Source organism: Bombus terrestris, chromosome 14, assembly GCF_910591885.1.
Source record: "Bombus terrestris chromosome 14, iyBomTerr1.2, whole genome shotgun sequence".
Lineage (NCBI taxonomy): Eukaryota > Metazoa > Arthropoda > Insecta > Hymenoptera > Apidae > Bombus > Bombus terrestris.
In genome coordinates, this window is record NC_063282.1 from 8,979,759 (window position 1) to 8,998,481 (window position 18,723).

An 18,723-nucleotide genomic window follows, 5' to 3' on the forward strand; every position below is an offset into this window, starting at 1 on the left:
AAGAACTTCTTTCTTCCTCTCCTTTTATTACTTCTACTTCCGGCGAGGAAAGTACCGCGAAGAAACTAGAATTACGTAACAATTACCGTGGATTTCTTGTTTGTTCTACTATTTCTTGGCCGTGGAAATTCTTTATAGAAAGAATGATACCGTTACTTTCAATGCTGTGCAGTTGTTAGTCATTGCTTTTGTAAGTAGCTTTGGGTGGGATATTTTATCGTAGAGGGCAGAATAATTGGGTTTGTGGGCGAGGCTTCTTCTTCTCGGTTAAATTGCTCGAGGCGAAGAACGATTTGGACGAAATTCGTCTTATGGTGATGATTTAGTTGATATATTTATCTTATTTCACGGTATGTTTGAGAAATTAGAGAATGTCTGCGACATACGGGCTGCTAACAATTAGATGCGTTCCTCGAATGATCGTCGCAGTCAGTGTCATTATGTGGTCGATACTGGGAAAACAGGCGTTGTGTCGGCGTATTGTCATCGTTGTAAATATCAGTATTATAGTAAGATACGAATTTAAAAACATCGATAGAAACTTAGAACTTTTCTTCTTCTTTATTTCTTTAGAAATAGAATTTCAGATCCTTGCAATTGCAAACTTAAATTATTTTATTGAATTCCCAATGTCCCATAAAATTACAGTGTACAGTAGATCAGATATTAGGATTTCCTTGCATTTCGTGCTTGCATAGTGAAATTTAGTAATCGAACCTCATTACTAATTATTATGTTTGAAGATTCACAAATCGCGAAAAATCAATTTAAACTCTTACAAAGTCGGAATAAAATTATTTCCGAACAAAAACCAACAACTCCTTCTTTCTCCGTGATTGTACGTATAGTGGAGTCTCGCTTATCCGAGTCCCGCTTAACCGAAGTCCTGTATTATCCAAAGTAGTTTGATCTTTGCCATAACTTCATTTTTTCGAAATTTTAACAGAAAGAGTATGAACGTGCGAATAGTTAATCAAACAGTTAATCAAACACTCAACCGATTAAATAAACGAAGAATGGTTGTAGAAAATACTGCAAGTGTCCATATTGAGAAACGTTGTTGTTTCATTGGAAAATATTTTATACTAATCAGAATACTGCAGTATAGAATTTAAGTGCAATTTCCTATTCTAAATAATTATTAGTAACGCTAGAATATCACTGTTACTTCTAACGTCGCCTCTAAAGAAGAACAGCAAGATAAAATATAGCAATAAACGTCAGCTAATTGTTTCTCGGCTTTTGTTTACAAATAAAAGTTGCCACATACATGGCTCTCTACAGATACACTTTTCTTTTTTCATGAATCTGAACTATATTACAACGTAATAATCTTTCTCTTCCTCCTGAAAAATTGGTTTTCTGACATTTACAGTGTTTTCTACGAACCTTCTTGGAAGCAATGAAATAAACCTAAATACACGTAGCATAACATTATCAAAATGTTTCCTATGATTTTATTATATGCTTTATGAACGCTAATAGACCTTTCGAGGATATTATTCGAGGATAATCAAGGTTCCACTGTATTTGTAAATTTCTCTTGTCGATTATGTTGCCACGTAGTTAAATAATGCCTCGACTGCTAGACGCCCAAGTTATGATTTGGAAAAAGACTCCGGTAATCGGAGCCTGTGACGAAGGGCGAAGTAACTGCGGCATTTAATTCACGAACACGTGTTGTTGATACATCGAAAGGTATGCATCGGTACATGCTGAACTTCACGTGACTCACGGTGTATAATTTGCGTGAACGTATTGCGGATGTGTACACGTGCACAAAAACCATCGAGCTTTGGCCAATTCCACGTCACGTTTAAACACGCATAAACGAAAGCAGGATTGGGTCGAGAGCGTCAGAATAAAAGGGCCACGACGAATATTTCCTTCCTGAACCGATCTGAAATCGGTTCGTACACCGGCCTCTTGAATCGTATTACTCTTGAGTAATGTTATGAAATAATTTCTATACTGCTCCTTTTTCCTTGATTTCATGCAGTGTATCGCATTTCCTGCGCAATACATTTTCTTAAATATATTTAACGAACATCTGTGCTCTTGTTAAGGCGATGTATTTATTTGAATTGCTTTTTCTCTCCGGCAGTTTTTTTGCAATAAATTTTTAAGACTATATCTAAGTATAATTATAAATTGTTATTGAATATTTAATATCTATAGAAATAAAACTGAGAAAAGTAGATTCATGTTGGGAGAGACGAAGTAAAAAGACAGAATATCATATTACTTCCTGCGTCCATGCAGTAATATATTCTTAACAAACAAAGTAAACTAGGTTGTAATAATTCAAAGTACACGAAGTTTCACAGAGAATTAAGATTTTTCTGCGTAACGCGATGACCGATAAAAAGCACTACGTACTTATGGAAAGTTATAACTTTCGACCATGACACAATAAATGTGCAATATGAATATTAAAACAAACAGAAAGGAATCGCTAAATCTATGTGTACACTAAATATGGAACGTTATCGTCAACTGTCTTCTTATATCCGATATCGACCTATAATTTTCAGCCCAGTGGTAGCAATATATTTAAACAAGAAGAAAACTATTTGAAATAAGTTCCAGTCAAATAAACATACTAAGTTCAAGCCCGTATAATTAATATCGATTAAATCTCGCATTAATTTAAGAAACGAAGGAAACTAACTTTCGCAATGAACGATGTTAAGCGGAGAAAGCATAGAAAATTCGATTTTAATTGACCGTAATGTAATAACGAAGAAAAAAGAGTATTAAAGCATCGTGTACGACCCAACGACGTGTATACCAACGGCAGATTATTTTCTAATTGCGTAATAGTCTTAATGCGTAGTTACTCCTATTACAGAAAAACTATACTACGCGCATGTACGTAACGTATCTAAATACAATCATTCATGCAGGTGTGATTATCATTATGTATCAGGGTGTGCATTCACAAATGTGCTCGATAGAAGATCACGTGTTCACTAGGTCAGTAGGTGCGGCCTGGTCTTCATCAATCATTATACGATTTCCCTATCGATCTTCAACTATGCGCTACGATTTCCGCTTTGGCAAATCACATTACCGAAACGTTAATACTATTTTATCCTGTCTATATGTTAGACGATTAGAATTTAAAATTTTACGCTTCACTGCCTTTGTTCCTGAAGAATTTGACGGAAGAATTTTTAGATATTAATTTTATTGAGGAAAAATTTGTTACATTGATTTTTTCATGCTTTTGTTTATTCTTTCTATATTTTATTTTAATCCTCCGTTATGGTTTTCTCCAATTTCTTTCTTCCTTTTAATTTTAATTTAGTTTCGCATTTTCTAACATCACTCGGGTTTCGCTTTGAGAAGTTAAATTACCAGAAGCATTGCTAATTAACGCGATTATGTATCCGGACCGTGGGTGTACGATTGTACCGGTCATTCACGATGATTACCGGGTCAAGTAGACTAATTGATACATATCATGTTCGCTGTTGCAACCCTTCTTTGACTTCACTCGGCATGCTACATATTCGTGACATTATACAAAAGTCAGCGATGTCTTCGTTTGTGACTCATTATTCTCGCCTTCCATTCATTGTTTTTAAATATTCTTGATATTCGCTGTAGGAGAAGTTCTTCATTGTTTCTTGAAAGACTATTTTACTATCTTATATGTTATTTGCATGCAACGCGGAGACAAATTTTATATTACTTGTAATTTGGGTTCTTTTAACACGTTATGGCTCTCTGCGATTCACACGAATTGGATATATTTCAAGAACACGGTGAACGATCACGGCACATAAACAGATAAAATGGAAAATGAGAGCTAAAGCCAGCGCTAATTCGGGGATACTGAAATAATTCGAATTTTATTTGACAGTCCAAAACCCTTCAGTTTCGAAACTTAGAGAGAAATTCAAACATCTCTCATTCGAATCTAGTGGGTTCATGCTTTTAATCTTACGAATTTCCATAGAAAGTGAACTCAAACGTACTCGTAGTCTCCGTCAGGATTCGGGGAAGGATTGATCATCCACTCGACCCATTTGTAAAACTGATAAATGCCACAAATTAGACTTCCGACTGCGCCAATTACAGTGAGACACGTTTCCTAAATAGTTGTACATTTTTATACAAATTTTTACTCTCGTCTTCGACCAGTCAATGGATTATACTTCGCCTTTCACTTACTCACGAGATATATATAGTCTTTGTCCATCAACAGGAGTACGATATCTGACGAATGCACAAGCATGTAACCTGTTATAAAGGTAGGTACTAAAATTCCGAAAATTGGAACCTCGAGATATGGCTCCAATGGTCGTAAGTACACTACGGTGCCTATTATGCAAGCAGACTATAAAAGTAGAAGGCTTTTACTGATAGAAACGAGCCTTCGAATTTCCATTGTATTTTCATTTTAACCAAACATTGTAAAATTTGTATTTGTAAAATCGTACCATGGCCAATGTTCTCCAAATCAGCAACTTCTTTTCGAGAACCCATGCGTTTATTGTGAAGTTGTTAATATGCATCGGTACGTTGCCCATTTTACTCGAGAATTATTCTTCTATCGAAATCACGATATTTACAGAACCTTCTGATCGATAATAAATTTACGACGATATTTTGTTTCAAAATATGTTCTCATCGAACGTGCCGGAAGTTTCAGCTCTCGAACAATCGACCTTTCTTTTTCGACCAAATCGCGCGATGCAAATCGAAGCATGTGACTGACGAACATATTTTAAGTTTAAATTTATTCATTTTGAATGAAACAGAATTTATGTGTTGATAGAAAATATTTATTCGTTAACTGTCGTTCTACGTTTCAACATTCCTAGAAAAACCATTTCCAGGAGATTGTTTCATTTTTGTATATTCTGTGTAGCCTATATAAGCGGCTTCGCAAAATAGTATGACGAAATTACCTGAAAAGTACGAAATTCTACAAATTTTCTTAGCGATAGTGGTAAGAAAAATTTCGAAAAGAATATACACCCATTAACAGCAAGCCAATTTTTAATTCGTTTTGTGGAATGTCGGTCCTCGTGTAATTTTCGTGGTTTGACCTCACCAGAGCTGCTGTGCCACCTATGAAATGGAATATCACTCCGAGCGAAAAAAGGGTGAATTCCTATAAATAAATATAGGAAAAGATAAACGAGAAAAGATCACGCGAGACGTTATATATTCGTTGAGAAATAAATACACGTGTAATATCGGATTCTGTGTCTAATTACATCTCGAGCTTATTACGTAGAATTTTAAATATTTTACTTCCTCAAATTTCCGTAATTCAATTACGTTATTAAGAAAGTTTACATCGTTAAGAAAGGTCATGTGCAACTAACTGGCAATCTGCGAGGTTTTTCAAAAACGTGAGTCATCGCGATGGAAAAATAGATGATAAAGTAGGTGGACGCGTCGATGCAATAAATGACCCATAACCATCTTGGTGTCGTGAATTCCTTGCGCTTTAACAGTTCGTGGATGCAAACACCAGCTATGATCTAAACGGCCAAGAAAATGTTGTTTCGATTTCGATTTGTATTCGCAATTTCTTCGATGAAAAGTAATATTACCATTTCGTGTACTTTCAAAAGAAAACTAAAGTCTTTGAAAAGTCTACGTACTTGAGTAAGAGGCATGTTTATTAAAGCAATAAACTAATCATTGGGCGCTTTAAAATTCGACGAAAGTAATCGATCTTAATATCGAGATACGTACTGAATTGTCTGCGAATAATTTTTCTCCGGATAAGTTACCTTATTCATATTATCAAACCGTGGGCGTATATTGTGGAACTTTCAAAGTTGTTCTTTTCTCTTTCGTTGAATAGAATTCTTTCCTTAAATTTGTAAGGAATATACGTATATTTACGAGAAAAAATTTGAAACAACCGATTTGGAAAATTCGTTAAAATAGGTATATTAAATTGTCGTATAAATGATGAAACGAAATTACTGACAAGATTGTAGCAACATTATATAAAAATTAAGGACTGTTTTCTACATTTTACTATCTATAATATAGCAGATATAATATAGATTGTATATGTAGTAGTACATCTTATCGATAATTCAAATACAAAATTGTAATTATAAAAAATGTAATCTAATTTTTAATTTAACAACGATTTACTTTAACTTTAATCCTCTTCCTTTCTTAGATAAATTATTTTGACATTGTGCAGATGACAGACACATTTTGAACTTTTATTTCAAACGTCGGAGGATTTGATTATCTTTCTGTTATGATATCGTTTGGAAAAAGATGTGGCGAGATTACTATTCTATATGTTACGTGAAACGTGACTTTATTCTAAATATTCATCGTGGCTTTTCGCAAAATGTAGAACGCTTAATATTAGATCGACGAGATACGCTGCACCCTCGATAACGCACAACGATCCAACAGCTAGGCCGACCTAAAAAAAATTTTATTCTGTGTCAATACAATGGCAAGGTACATTGAAACACTTAGATCAAATAAATAATATCTATTGTGTAAAATTACAATAAAGAATCGATGAAGACAGAGATGTTTTATAAAGTTCATCGTTGTTTAATTAATAGTTAGTAATTAGATCATTAAAGGTTACCTGTCGTTCCTGGACAATCGTATCGAATTTATTTTCTGATTGATATCCGTGCCAATAATGGAGTGCTGTGCCACCTACAGCAATGAACATGAAGGTTCCAACGAAGTTCATTATAATTTCCTAAAAGTCAATATTTTTCATTAATGTCAAACAATTTCACATCTTCTGATAATTATTATTTATAGATCTTAATTTGAATTATTTATAGATCCCGCGTGTAATAGATTTTTGTTTTAAAATAAATAACCTAAGTACAAAGTTGTAATCGGAGCGAAAATGATCTTACAACAAGTGTCTTTTTGTGCGACGAGTTGCCAAAGCAATAAGTAATTAGAACAACGCTGGTGTATATGAAAAATCCCACTAAAACTCCAGACGCAACGATTTCTGCGTCCGGATTTTTGTCTTCGTTCAAGTTCCATGTTCCTCCAACACCCAGGAATTCCCCTTGGTATCCTGTTCGATACAGGATCAGGATTATGAGATTAATAACCTGGAAGGACAATCAACAGCCTAAACAAGACATATATACTTTAACAAATAAAATAGTTTTATATCTAAGATCGATTTGACTTGCAACAACAAATTACAATTCGTGAAGATCTGTTTAATACAACGTGATACATATTTGAAAATTGTAATGTCCACGTGTATAAAAATAACGGAATTTCTTAATTCTTCGATATTTTAGTCTTTTTTTATTAGCTGCTCATGAGGAATTAACTCTAGTAAAAGAATAGTACTCTGATACTACCACGATACCGTAATATGGTATCGCTTTACAAATATCCTTATCGTACATCGATAACTGAAATGAATCATACAATTATGTACAAATGTTTCTTGAATGAGTCTAGTTATAATGATTTATCAACGTAGGAACCTAACATTAATTGATGGATCAGGCATTATTAATCAGATTCGACGTGTAATTGATATGACTTAAACGTTTGTGAAATTGCCGCAATTTTTTCATAAATAAGAACCAACTTTACAATGACAATGTGACATCCATTAATCGTGATTTCGTAATAGTAAGTGCGCGTACTATTGTTGCAAGGCACCTTTAGGTGAAAAATATTTCTATTGCTGCTCGAAACGAGAACGTTTCATCCAATTGACGTAATTCTGTTCTAAAAAGTATATCAAAAGTGTATTATACTGTTCATATTTTGTCGTAACTTTAATGAATTGCAAACCAAATGGAGAATTTTAATTTTGTGCACGCACGAAAGAATCAACAAAAAATCACAAAATTCTGATTGGTATATCATCTTAATGATTCGTCACACAACTTCATTTTTAGAATCACAATTTCACTACCCGTTTTATGTTCCGGAATTATTGACTCGGCACGCTTCATCTTGATATAAATATACATATAATAAAATATAATTAGATAATAAAGAGAACAATAGAAAAGTTCTCCTCACCAGTTTAAGCACTTTTATCGCTATACCCGCAATAGTTTCTAAAGACACCATGATTACTTTTTCTATATGAACTCTTCACGCTTGGGACAGGTGAACTAGTTGAAATAAAAGCGTGCTGGTTGTTTTCGACGCGGGACCAAGCCTTCTTTATCTAATCAGATGATACAGCGTACGTCGACAGAGGGATAAGGCCAGTAGAAAACGAACGATAATATACGTCGAAATATAACGTTCATTGTTATTTTATTTTCCTAATGCTTGCTTTCATACGATTAATTCAAAAAAGTTATCATGAAACGTTATTATATTCTTATCTCTGACCATTTTTTTTAAATGCCATTGACCTAACTATCTTAAAAGTCCTCCACTGCACATAATTACAGAATTGACTTGAATAGAACTTAGTTTTAAAAATTCAATTTTATCTGAAGAAACAGTGTGAAGATATATCGTAAAATATGTAGATCATTATGCGAATGTACTTTCTAAAAAGAAATTAGTGACTAGACGTTAATTAACATTCGCCATCGCATCAAGCTTCAAATTTACAAATTTTCAGTTCTGATTTATATAGTCTTTCGTTGAGTCTTTTACCAATAATATTATTAAATATTTCTAATGTCCAATATTTATTTTAGGAGCTGGGCCTAGCTATAACCCCGGAGCAAATCGCGGAAATGGAGGCTCACGTGAACGATATAGACTTTAAAGCTGCTGCAGAGGAAGAGAAAGCCACCAGACACGATGTAATGGCTCACGTTCACATTTTTGGAAACCAATGTCCAAAAGCTGCTCCAATAATCCATTTAGGTGCAACTAGTTGCTATGTCGGTGACAACACGGTAATATTAATATCATTTCCTGTAATGAATACACATCATTCATGCGAAATACCCTATTCATGGTAGTTGTATTGATTTTCGAAGGATTTAATAATTATTCGTCAAGGTTTCGACATTCTTCTGCCGAAATTGGCGAACGTCTTGTCCCGTCTCGCGAAGTTCGCCATGGAACATCGGGATTTACCGACTTTGGGATTCACTCATCTTCAACCAGCACAACTTACGACCGTTGGTAAACGAGCTACCCTGTGGCTTCATGATCTTCTGATGGATGAGAGAGCTCTTCGTCGAGCTAGAGACGATTTGAAGTTTCGCGGAGTGAAAGGCACAACTGGCACTCAAGCTTCGTTCCTTCAATTATTTAATGGTGAATGTATATCTTAAATAATTGCAAAAAATATAATTATTATATAATATAATATATATATAAAAATATTCTACTTTCGCCTTTGGTTCGTTTCCACAGGTGATGATAAGAAAGTTAAGCAGTTAGATCAACTGGTAACTAAAATGGCTGGATTCGATAAACACTATCTTGTAACAGGACAAACATACAGCAGAAAAGTCGACGTAGAATGCTTAAATGCTCTAAGTTCTTTAGGTTCTACTGTCCACAAGGTCAATAAACTACCTTCTCTAAAAAAAGAAATAAGCTGTCCGTTATTTATTTGGTAAAAATCCAAATGAAATTATTTAACGAAGCAAATAGGAAAATAATAATAAAATAAAAACATAATGCAAGACTTCCTTTGAAGATTTGATTTATTAATTTCTGTTCCACAGATCTGTAGTGATATTCGATTACTGGCGAGCATGAAAGAAGTTGAGGAACCGTTCGAGAGCACTCAAATTGGATCAAGTGCAATGCCATACAAAAGGAACCCAATGCGTTCAGAGAGGTGTTGTAGTATAGCAAGACACTTGATGACTTTGGCCAATAACGCTCTACAAACAGCAGCTAGTCAATGGATGGAAAGAACACTCGATGATTCTGCTAATCGAAGAATTACTTTGTCCGAGGCGTTCTTGTCAGCGGATGTGATCGTAATGACTCTTCAAAATATTACGGAAGGCATGATCGTTTACCCCAAAGTTATCGCCAGCCATATCGCACAAGAATTGCCTTTCATGACTGCGGAAAATATAATAATGGCTATGGTAAAAGCAGGAGGCGATAGACAAGTAAGATTTATGTTATTGTACGCTCATAACAGAAACAAAATTGTATTTTATATGGAAACATTTACCTTTCTACGCTTGGAAAATCTGACTTTAGTGGAGTTCTAAAACAAGAAACAACAAGCAAAAACATTTTCTTTAATCTAATAAATTAATATTGCTTTTCCGTCACAGGTTTGCCACGAGAAAATAAGAGTGCTGTCTCAAGAAGCTGGTGCACAAGTGAAGCAACACGGCAAAAACAACGATCTAGTGGACAGGATCAAGAAAGATCCATATTTTGCCCCGATCCTTAATCAATTGGATAATCTTTTGGATCCGCGTACGTTCGTTGGTAGAGCACCTCAACAGGTTATCGAATTTTTAGAAGAAGAAGTCCATCCTGTGCTCGAGAATTATAAAGGGATTTTAGGCGGAAAGGTGGAACTCAACATTTGATCCAACAAAAATAGGATTTTTTATTCTCTAAGGAAGGAAGGTTTCTAAAGAAGTTCGTGATGTTTTATAAATGTTTTATATAGAGTTTCGTCAAATGTTGTCTGTTATTTTTACGTTTGTCATTTTTACGTGTGTTAGTATTGTAAACTTTATAGAGATTAGAACTGAATAAAACAGAAGAAACGTAAAGTGCACTGTTTCGCAGCTACGCGCGCGCTTATTCCACGTTCAACGTTTTTCTTTCGTTAAGAAAACCCGATTTTGCTTCTGAGACTCGAATGAAAAATTAGAAACTTCTCGCTAACGTAACTGCTGTGATAGCAAGTGAGGATGGAGTAAGCAAATCAAAGAAATACGAGGAAATACAGACTTTTTAAAAGAAATACTAATTTTCATATTTACATTTAGATGGAAGAAATAGGACAGAATAAAAGATAGAAAGATACAGTTGCAAAGACAGGTGAAGAGAATAGGTACAGTAGAGTATAAAAAGAAAGGCAGAAATATAGAGACCGATCGTTTATTGTAAACAGATAGTTGAAACATAGTGAATAACAGTTGCTTAAACACCGATTCACTTTTCCAATCTACATTTAAGAATCTTAATAAAATGTATATTTCTTTCTCTTCAGATAACATATTTGAAAGAATACTAGATGCAGGTGATTAAAGTCGATTAAGCAACTGTTATACTTTACAAGAGAGGCTAAAAGTAGCTTTGCCCTGAAATGGGACATAATTGGCTGTTTTAATCGCAAAATATAGAGCGAAAAGATGTAGCAGAGTGGAAAGTACAACATTGGTAACGTGTATATTACATAGCTGGGATTTCGCATAAACGACTATAGCACTTGAGAATCACAGCATTAGGAGAATTACGCACTGTTCTCTCGTATATAGTTTTTTTTTACTTTATGATAAATCCAGGCAACGATAGGTGGGAAGACTAGACTAGAAGTGAGAGAAGACAAGAGAAAACGCGGTTTCCTGGTCGAAAGTGACACGTCCTGTGCACTTTCGCTTTTACGCGTTCATTTTTCTTTTGTCATGCTTTTGTAGGATACTTAGATTATTCTTTCAACTTGTGAAATTCAGCTATGTGTAAGCTTAAGCGCGAAGTTCACTGTAGTTTCTCAGACAGATAGAATAGAGAGGAATGTAGATAAAAGTAAATAAAAGAAGAGAGAAGTGGAAGAAAGGGAAAGCTTGAAAAAGTGAAAATTTGATAGAAAAAGGTTTAAATATAGAAAAGTAGAGGGTAGAAATTGAAAAGATGAAATTGAAGAATAGAAGAAAGCAGAAGAAAGAATTGGAAAGTGATAGAAAAGAAAAGCTGAGATAAAAGAAGAGTTCTTTTTTAAGAAAAGGAAAAAGACAAGAGAATTTTATTCGATTTTTCGTATAAACAGTAGGATTGTTAAATTTGTAAGAAAATTTATAGTTTGGGATAAAGAAAAGTTTGAAGAGAAGCAAACAGAAGAAACCAAAAGAAGTTGTATAAGTATAGTAAACAGATAAATACATGAAAAATAGGCAGACCGAAAGTTTCAAGAGATATTTACAAAATTGAAAAAAAAAAGTAGAGAAGAAAACAGAATTCAGAAAAGAAAAGTATCGAATATACAATAAACAGAGAAAATACAAAATACGATTTTGTGAAAAGTTCAAGCTGATACTGAAAAAATAGTGACATAGAAGAAGAGAAAGGATAAAACTAATATTACCAAAGAGTGACAAGAAGAGAAAGTAGTTAAACTTTTAAATAGAAAAAAGGAAATATGGTAAAGTATAATAGTGTTCAATATAAGAAAATAATTTCAGAAAGAGGCGAAAAGACAGAAGAAACTGAGAAGACAATGCTGGAAGCTGATAAAACTGAGAAAGAAATGGAATTGTAAAAGAAATTAAATAACATGTAATAAAAATAGAATATGTCACAAACTTAATAGATCAGAGTAGAAAACAAAAAGAAGAACATAATTAGGAAAACAATTTTTATATTAGAGTACAACGAAATAAGATACACGGAAAAAAGTAAAGGTATACAGAAAGAACAGAGCAGAATGAGGATACAAGGATAGAATAGAAATAACGTTAAGACAATACAATTACAGAAGGAGATAAAATAGATAAAAATAGCGATAGTACGAAAATAGATATATTTTACAAAAATAAATCATCAGAGAAATTGGAGAAAAATAAAGTAGCACCCAGGAAACTTGGTAAAGTGCTATAATGTATTAAATTTCAGGTACTTCAGTATTCTCGAGTTCACGTAAAAAGGGATAAAATTACTAACTGAAATACAGTGGGGATAGTACAGCAGGGAAACAGAAAAGAGATATGAAAATTAAAGAGAAAGACCGTCGTTAAAAGAGAAAAATTTCAAAGAGAGCAGGGACTAGTTATAATAACCTACTATTTATAATTGCAGCATTGTAAGAGAAAGTAAAATATATACGAGAAGAGATATGCGAGGCAAGATAGATTTGAGACAGAAAACAAGAAAAAGTAGTTTTATCTATATCGTAAGAAATAAATGGAAAGCAATTTATGGCAAGATCAACAAATTCTTACATTGTAATACTGACAGGTACTTGAGAAAAGTGTGAAAATAAAGATAGAATAGTCTGGTAAAGAAAGAAAGAAAGAAAGAAATTACAAATTTAGAGTAGTAGCAGGCTAGAGAAAAGAGACAAAAACAGAATCACGAAGAAAATGAAACGGAAGTAATAGAGTATCAGATCGTAGCGTTAGAATAGAAAGATCGTTTCTACAGAAGAGAAGAGAAGAATGTTAATTAAAGTGAGAAACAGAGTGTGCAATTCGAAAAGAAATTCGTATCAAAGGATAGGATAGAGATAATAGACAAAGCGAAGAGAAGTTCAAGAAAAGGCGAAGATAAGAAATAGAAGAAAAAGATACAGAAGAAACGAATGTCGAAGATAGTGTACCAATTGAGTTTGTCAGCCTCGCAATTTTAATGATCCGTGCCAATGCGATCTTAAATGTTTAAAGTAGGAGATCAGTAAAATTGCGAGACCTCGAAAAGTAGAGACGTAGAGAAAAAGCTATCACAAGGCGTTAAGTGGAGAAGATTAAAACCGCTCTGATCGAACGTTTCCCAATTAGGAACGCCATCAAATCCAAAATTTCATCATTTGGAAAAGCTCATTCAGGGTAACGAATTCAAACTTTTAGTTCCAATTCATCAAATTCATCATCCAATTCATCTACGAGTCTCGTTTTTATACTTTTTAGTATCAAATCAATTTCAAATTCTTCCAAAGATATTAATAATTAACTTCGGAGTATTTCAATTTATCTGCTGATTGTTGAAGTAGCGTCTTTTGGATGAACAGTTCCACGTCGTCGTAATCTGCCACTGATTTGCCAGAAATTTGGTCCAGTTTCGTCTTGACTGGATTCATATCGATAATTCCGAACTTTTCAAATTGTCTATTTAAGGAAACGATTGTCGTTTCGTGGTTGAATTATCTGAATTCTGGTCGATTATTTTTTGGCTATTCGGTATCCGGAGAACGTGACGCCATCCAATATCTTTCCTGCATCGACGAAAACAGCGAGATGATCTCCAGCTTCGACGTCCAATAAGACCAAATTAGCACCACCTCCTGCACCAGTGCTGACCACGGGTCTCCAGCTATCGGAATTATTCAGTTTCTTTTTCAGAGTGAGCCGAAGGTCGGTGCTACCATATCCGGCGAAGCTGAATTGATACAAGCCCGGGCAATGGGTGATGAAAACTCCTGTTTGGGCGACGTAACCCACGCCTTTGTCGACCAATGTCTCAGCGAATACGACTTTGGCATGCTAATGGATGAGATAATATTTCAAGAATTACTGTCTTTAAACGTTATTACATTTTATAAACATTGTGAATAATTCGCGACAGCTTTTAATTTTTAAATTGCTATAACTCAAGTATAAATGTTGACACAGTTATAAGTTGACAAGTGTATATTGGCACAAATTATTACGTAAATTAGAAACTGCGAAATTTCATTTTAATTTAGATGAATGTTGTTTCAACATTCCATTGAAGTTCTCCAAATAGTTCAGTTAATTCAGCTGTCATTTAAAATTCTACGAATGCTTCTATATTTATTGCGTTGAAATATCCGGACCGTATTTTTATTTGAAACTCGTTTAAAAATTAGACTCACATCGACAGAAGCCTGGGTAGCCGAGAAAGCGACAACACCAGCACAATCAGCAGCTGTTCCTATTTTTAACGAGCCGACGGTCGTGATACCGGAAGTTGGTGGATCCGGTATAGCTGCTTCCGTCAGGATGGATACTGCTAGGAACATCACCAACCACACCACCCTACAACAGAATTTTTTATAAAATTATAAGTGTTCACATTAATGTCGCGACCCAATTACATTTTATTTTCCATATCCATGAACAGCTTGTAGACTAATGACAATTCTTCACCGTGTTTCAATGCATTCAATGCAATTATAAATAATTATTTATGACTCACCAAGGAAGAGGATATATGATATGTAATATAGTAATGGCTAACAATAAGTATGAGATAGGAATTGCGACCAAGACAAACCAAAGTAATGGAAACTTTCGTAGTTCGTAACGAATTCAGTAAAAATGTTATCTATTTATGACTCACTTGTTATAACAAATGCAATACCGCGTAACGTTGATAATAATAAAAACTCGAAGGTAAAAGAGAATAAGTAGATTAAGAAATCACTGTATGTTAAAAAAAATACGAATTAATTATTTTAATGCAGCGGAAGGATCTATTTAATTGATAAAACGTATCTTAGTGACTCATTACAGCTAATTGCTATGTATACTGATGTAGACTATTAAAATTTTCCATTGATTATCCAGTTACATAAACTAGATTAGACATAGAGTCATTAAAGAAGAGATTAAATAAAATTGAAAAAAATAGTATCTTTGAACATTGACATCTTCGAATCTCGTCAAATTATTCGGAATATTTCATGAAAACTTTCAAGTTGAAAAGAAAGGGAAGCTGAAAAGTAATTATGGAAGTCGCGCGCTAGTATCGTTACAGTTGAAAAATAAACCAACGGTTCGTTCTTGCGTAAGAGTTCAAGTGGGCGTTCGAGGATTTTTATAATTTCGTCTCGTTTATTTTCTTTTTTTTTTGTTTCGTTTGGCTCGTATTAAATAACCAACCTGACCATTCTCGGCAAAGTTCAACCCGATTTGTGACTTTCACTGCTCACGGCTACTTCTCCGCTCGCTTTACCTTTTTCACCTTCTTCATTTTTCTTTTTTTATTCTTATTTCACTTGATCATTCCCTATCTCCGACTGCTTTCGTTTTCGGGCGTACCGGTTCGGTTATCTCTTTAGTGAAATCGTTACTTTCTGCCTTGCACCAGATATTATTCTCAGCGAAATTCTGAGAACTCACATTTGGAGCAAACAAAGTTGAATGGGATTTATTGGACTCTTGATATTGAATAATATCAGAGACAAAAGCAACGTCCGTAGAATGTTAATCAGGTCAGAATTCTTTAAGCGCATAATTTATTTAGGTAGTTTCTATTAGAATTATAATGGAGAGTGGAAAATAAAATATTGTGATGTTAGCGTATAGTAATTTTGTATGGTTGTGACTTATTAAATCGAGCGGAAAATTTGCCACAGCTTCTGGTCTCGCTCTATTAATCGCATAACTCGTGCGACGAAAGCAAAAAGAAGCATTCATTTTGTCAAGCGCAATCTACCACGCCAATCGCATTGAACTTTCTACTTTGTATCGAGAGAAAGTCGCGTTTTGCAGCTTCCTTACATCAACATTATCTTTAATTTTCTTTTATTCTACCGTTTCTTGTTTGATTTTCAATAGTCTGGACTGCTCCAAATATTCATCATTTAAATATTCATTATCCTACATTTAAGCAGAAAATTAAACCAACGTTATTATCCTCCTTTAATCTTTCGTCCAACTAAAGACACCTGTAATTTTGTCATTACTATAAACGTATAATGTTTCAGACTATTTGGTAATTCCTTTCATTAAATTATTAAATCACTGTATTATAGAAGTTAATTCAATATTAAATATTTATTATTAAGGTTCCTTTTTTCAAAATTCCTAAAATATAAATTCGGTCTTCCCTCGGATACAAAATGTCTATAGCTGAGGTTTAATTAGCAACATTTTAACTTCGTTAAGTTACCGAGATCACAAGCCTAACAAACATGAAAATAGTACCAAAAAAAAACGATTCTTTAAGAATAATGTTTCGTATTAATTAGTATGCAAAGAAAAACAACTCGTTATCTAAGTTATCATAATTGGAAAGTAATCCTGGAGTATTTCTCAATTAGCTCGAACACGTTAATAATAAGTCTAGATAAAGGATAAAAATAAACAGCATGGTTTAGAGCGTACACAACGATCGCAATGCACTTTTAACCCCTGAATCGCATTTACTTGTGCAAGATAAAATCAGAAATCCTTTCACTTTCACGGGCTTCAAGGCGAGGATCTCACGTGCGACACGTTTCTGTCGCCCACGTTAACCGGGATAACAATAAACGGGACAATTCGTGACTTCATGATATATTTTAATAATTACGCTAATACATTGCATCTATAAGAATCGTATGAAACCAGAGAAATCAATCATCATGCCCATTTTATGAAAATATACTATACCAGACTATTGTTACGTGATCATCGATATTACGTTACAGAATGTTATTGTAGTTTGCAGAAACGATTTCGATCAATTCTTTACGTAGAAACCATTTAGGTTTTTACGTGTTTGGGAACACGATGATTGAACAATAGCTACAGCTGTAAACTTCTGTGAATAATTGAGGAGATAATTACTTGGGTATTTAAATATTGCTACAAAAGAATTTTTTTTAGATACTATTTTATACTCTTGTTCTAGGTCGCTAATATTTTACATAATTTTATAGGTGAACTACTTTATTATTTCTTACTATTATTTCCTTTTTCTTTCAAGTTCTCTATAGAATGTTTAAATGTATTTGTAATTGCAATGCAATGCAATGCAATACGAAGACCTATGATTTATGTAAATCTTGAAATCATGTTAGGACGTAATGTTGCTCATCTTATGTAACGGACTTGCATACATCATAATATAATATGCAACGTGATCCATTTATAACGGAGTATAAATTAATGAGATAATGTATGTACTGCTGAATGCGGAACGATCTTCTTGACGTACTTCACTCATCTTGTGTCAGTGTTCATTCCAATAAACGAAAACGAAAAATATTCACAATCATCTCATTAGTTGAAAGGTTGAAATACGACTTCGACGCATGAAATCAAATACGTTAACGACATGTAAATTATTCTTATTCCTAGAGTAAGGTATATTCATCGTCATTATTGTTAAAACTATTTTTTTTAAAGACAATCGAGACTATTGGAATTTTTATATTAAATTAAAAATGCTATATATGGATTATAAATGGATATTATATATGAATAAGTACTTAAATATTGAAATACTTTTTTAATCTTGTGATTGCTCTTAAATTAAATATTCAAGCAATTCAAAAGAATGATTCTTGGCTTAAATTTTGAAATATTTCAAATTTAAGTAACAGCATTAAATACTAAGATTTATCATTTGAAACAACAGATTTATTATAGAACAGTTAAAGGAATATCAAACTAAAAATTACAGGAATTTTATCGCATCGAAAAATTAGCTTCTTCAAAGTCCCTTTTAGGTTTTCTTAATAAATCCTTCGTCATCGGTATACTAGTATAATATAAAAAAAAAAAAGAAAAAAAAGGGTGTATTAATCAACATATTCAAATTTTACAGCTACAAATTTACTATCCAGTTATTCTATCAATTAGAAATAGAATTGTATAAATAACTGAATATAAATTATTCAGAAAACATCCACGTTGCTAATCGATCAGAAATATCAACAGAATTCTAATTTAATAAATGTACAATACTGAGGAAATAGAAGCGGTTTAAAAAGCATGTACTTAAAGGGACTTACATGATGGTAGAAAGTGGTGTGGCAGTGGCGAACGTTCTCAATCGTGCTGGGCAACGCAGCTGTTCGATGTTCCAGGTAAGTTGAACCAGGTGAAGTCGACGTACGTCTTTATATTACCTTGGAGCCCGGACAGTTTGGTCTTGACGCCACCTCCAATATCTGTGCTCTCTCGTCTCGTTCCTTTCTTTTCCTCGTGTCAAGTG

The 18,723-nt window shown here is 33.7% G+C and overlaps 3 protein-coding genes and 1 long non-coding RNA gene across 6 annotated transcripts in view; 2 read left to right on the forward strand and 2 right to left on the reverse strand.

Moving 5' to 3' along the window:
• The window catches only part of LOC100645387 (adenylosuccinate lyase), a 24,393-nt gene extending 13,638 nt beyond the window's left edge, over positions 1–10,755 (forward strand). Inside the window, exons 2-7 of one of the 2 annotated variants that reach the window (XM_048412057.1) lie at positions 8,116–8,215; positions 8,664–8,867; positions 8,952–9,234; positions 9,334–9,485; positions 9,651–10,049; positions 10,221–10,755. In XM_048412057.1, the coding sequence (XP_048268014.1) occupies positions 8,703–8,867; positions 8,952–9,234; positions 9,334–9,485; positions 9,651–10,049; positions 10,221–10,484 (1,263 nt within the window). In that variant the 5' untranslated portion in view covers positions 8,116–8,215; positions 8,664–8,702 and the 3' untranslated portion in view covers positions 10,485–10,755. The remainder of the gene's footprint in view (positions 1–8,115; positions 8,216–8,663; positions 8,868–8,951; positions 9,235–9,333; positions 9,486–9,650; positions 10,050–10,220) is intronic. The other variant, XM_003400799.4, reaches the window with a different exon arrangement.
• LOC100645608 (protein snakeskin) lies at positions 6,291–8,151 on the reverse strand. Its single transcript, XM_003400801.4, has 4 exons — positions 8,026–8,151; positions 6,879–7,085; positions 6,593–6,712; positions 6,291–6,418 (listed from the first exon to the last, which is right to left on the reverse strand). The coding sequence occupies exons 1-4, from the start codon at positions 8,074–8,076 to the stop codon at positions 6,308–6,310; spliced, it is 489 nt and encodes a 162-aa protein (XP_003400849.1). The 5' UTR covers positions 8,077–8,151; the 3' UTR covers positions 6,291–6,307.
• Positions 10,480–18,719, reverse strand: LOC105666492. 2 transcript variants are annotated; one of them, XM_012316512.3, is made up of 3 exons: positions 18,521–18,719; positions 14,672–14,834; positions 10,480–14,318 (listed from the first exon to the last, which is right to left on the reverse strand). In XM_012316512.3, coding segments are annotated over exons 1-3 (486 nt in total). In that variant the 5' UTR covers positions 18,523–18,719; the 3' UTR covers positions 10,480–13,997. The 2 variants fall into 2 exon arrangements, with proteins under 2 accessions (XP_012171902.2, XP_012171903.2); XM_012316513.3 differs by lacking the exon at positions 18,521–18,719 and adding an exon at positions 14,995–15,097.
• On the forward strand, positions 17,154–18,610 carry LOC125386321. Its single transcript, XR_007226354.1, has 2 exons — positions 17,154–17,870; positions 18,334–18,610. It is a non-coding gene; the product is annotated as an uncharacterized LOC125386321 (long non-coding RNA).
• Positions 18,720–18,723: the final 4 nt, after the last annotated feature.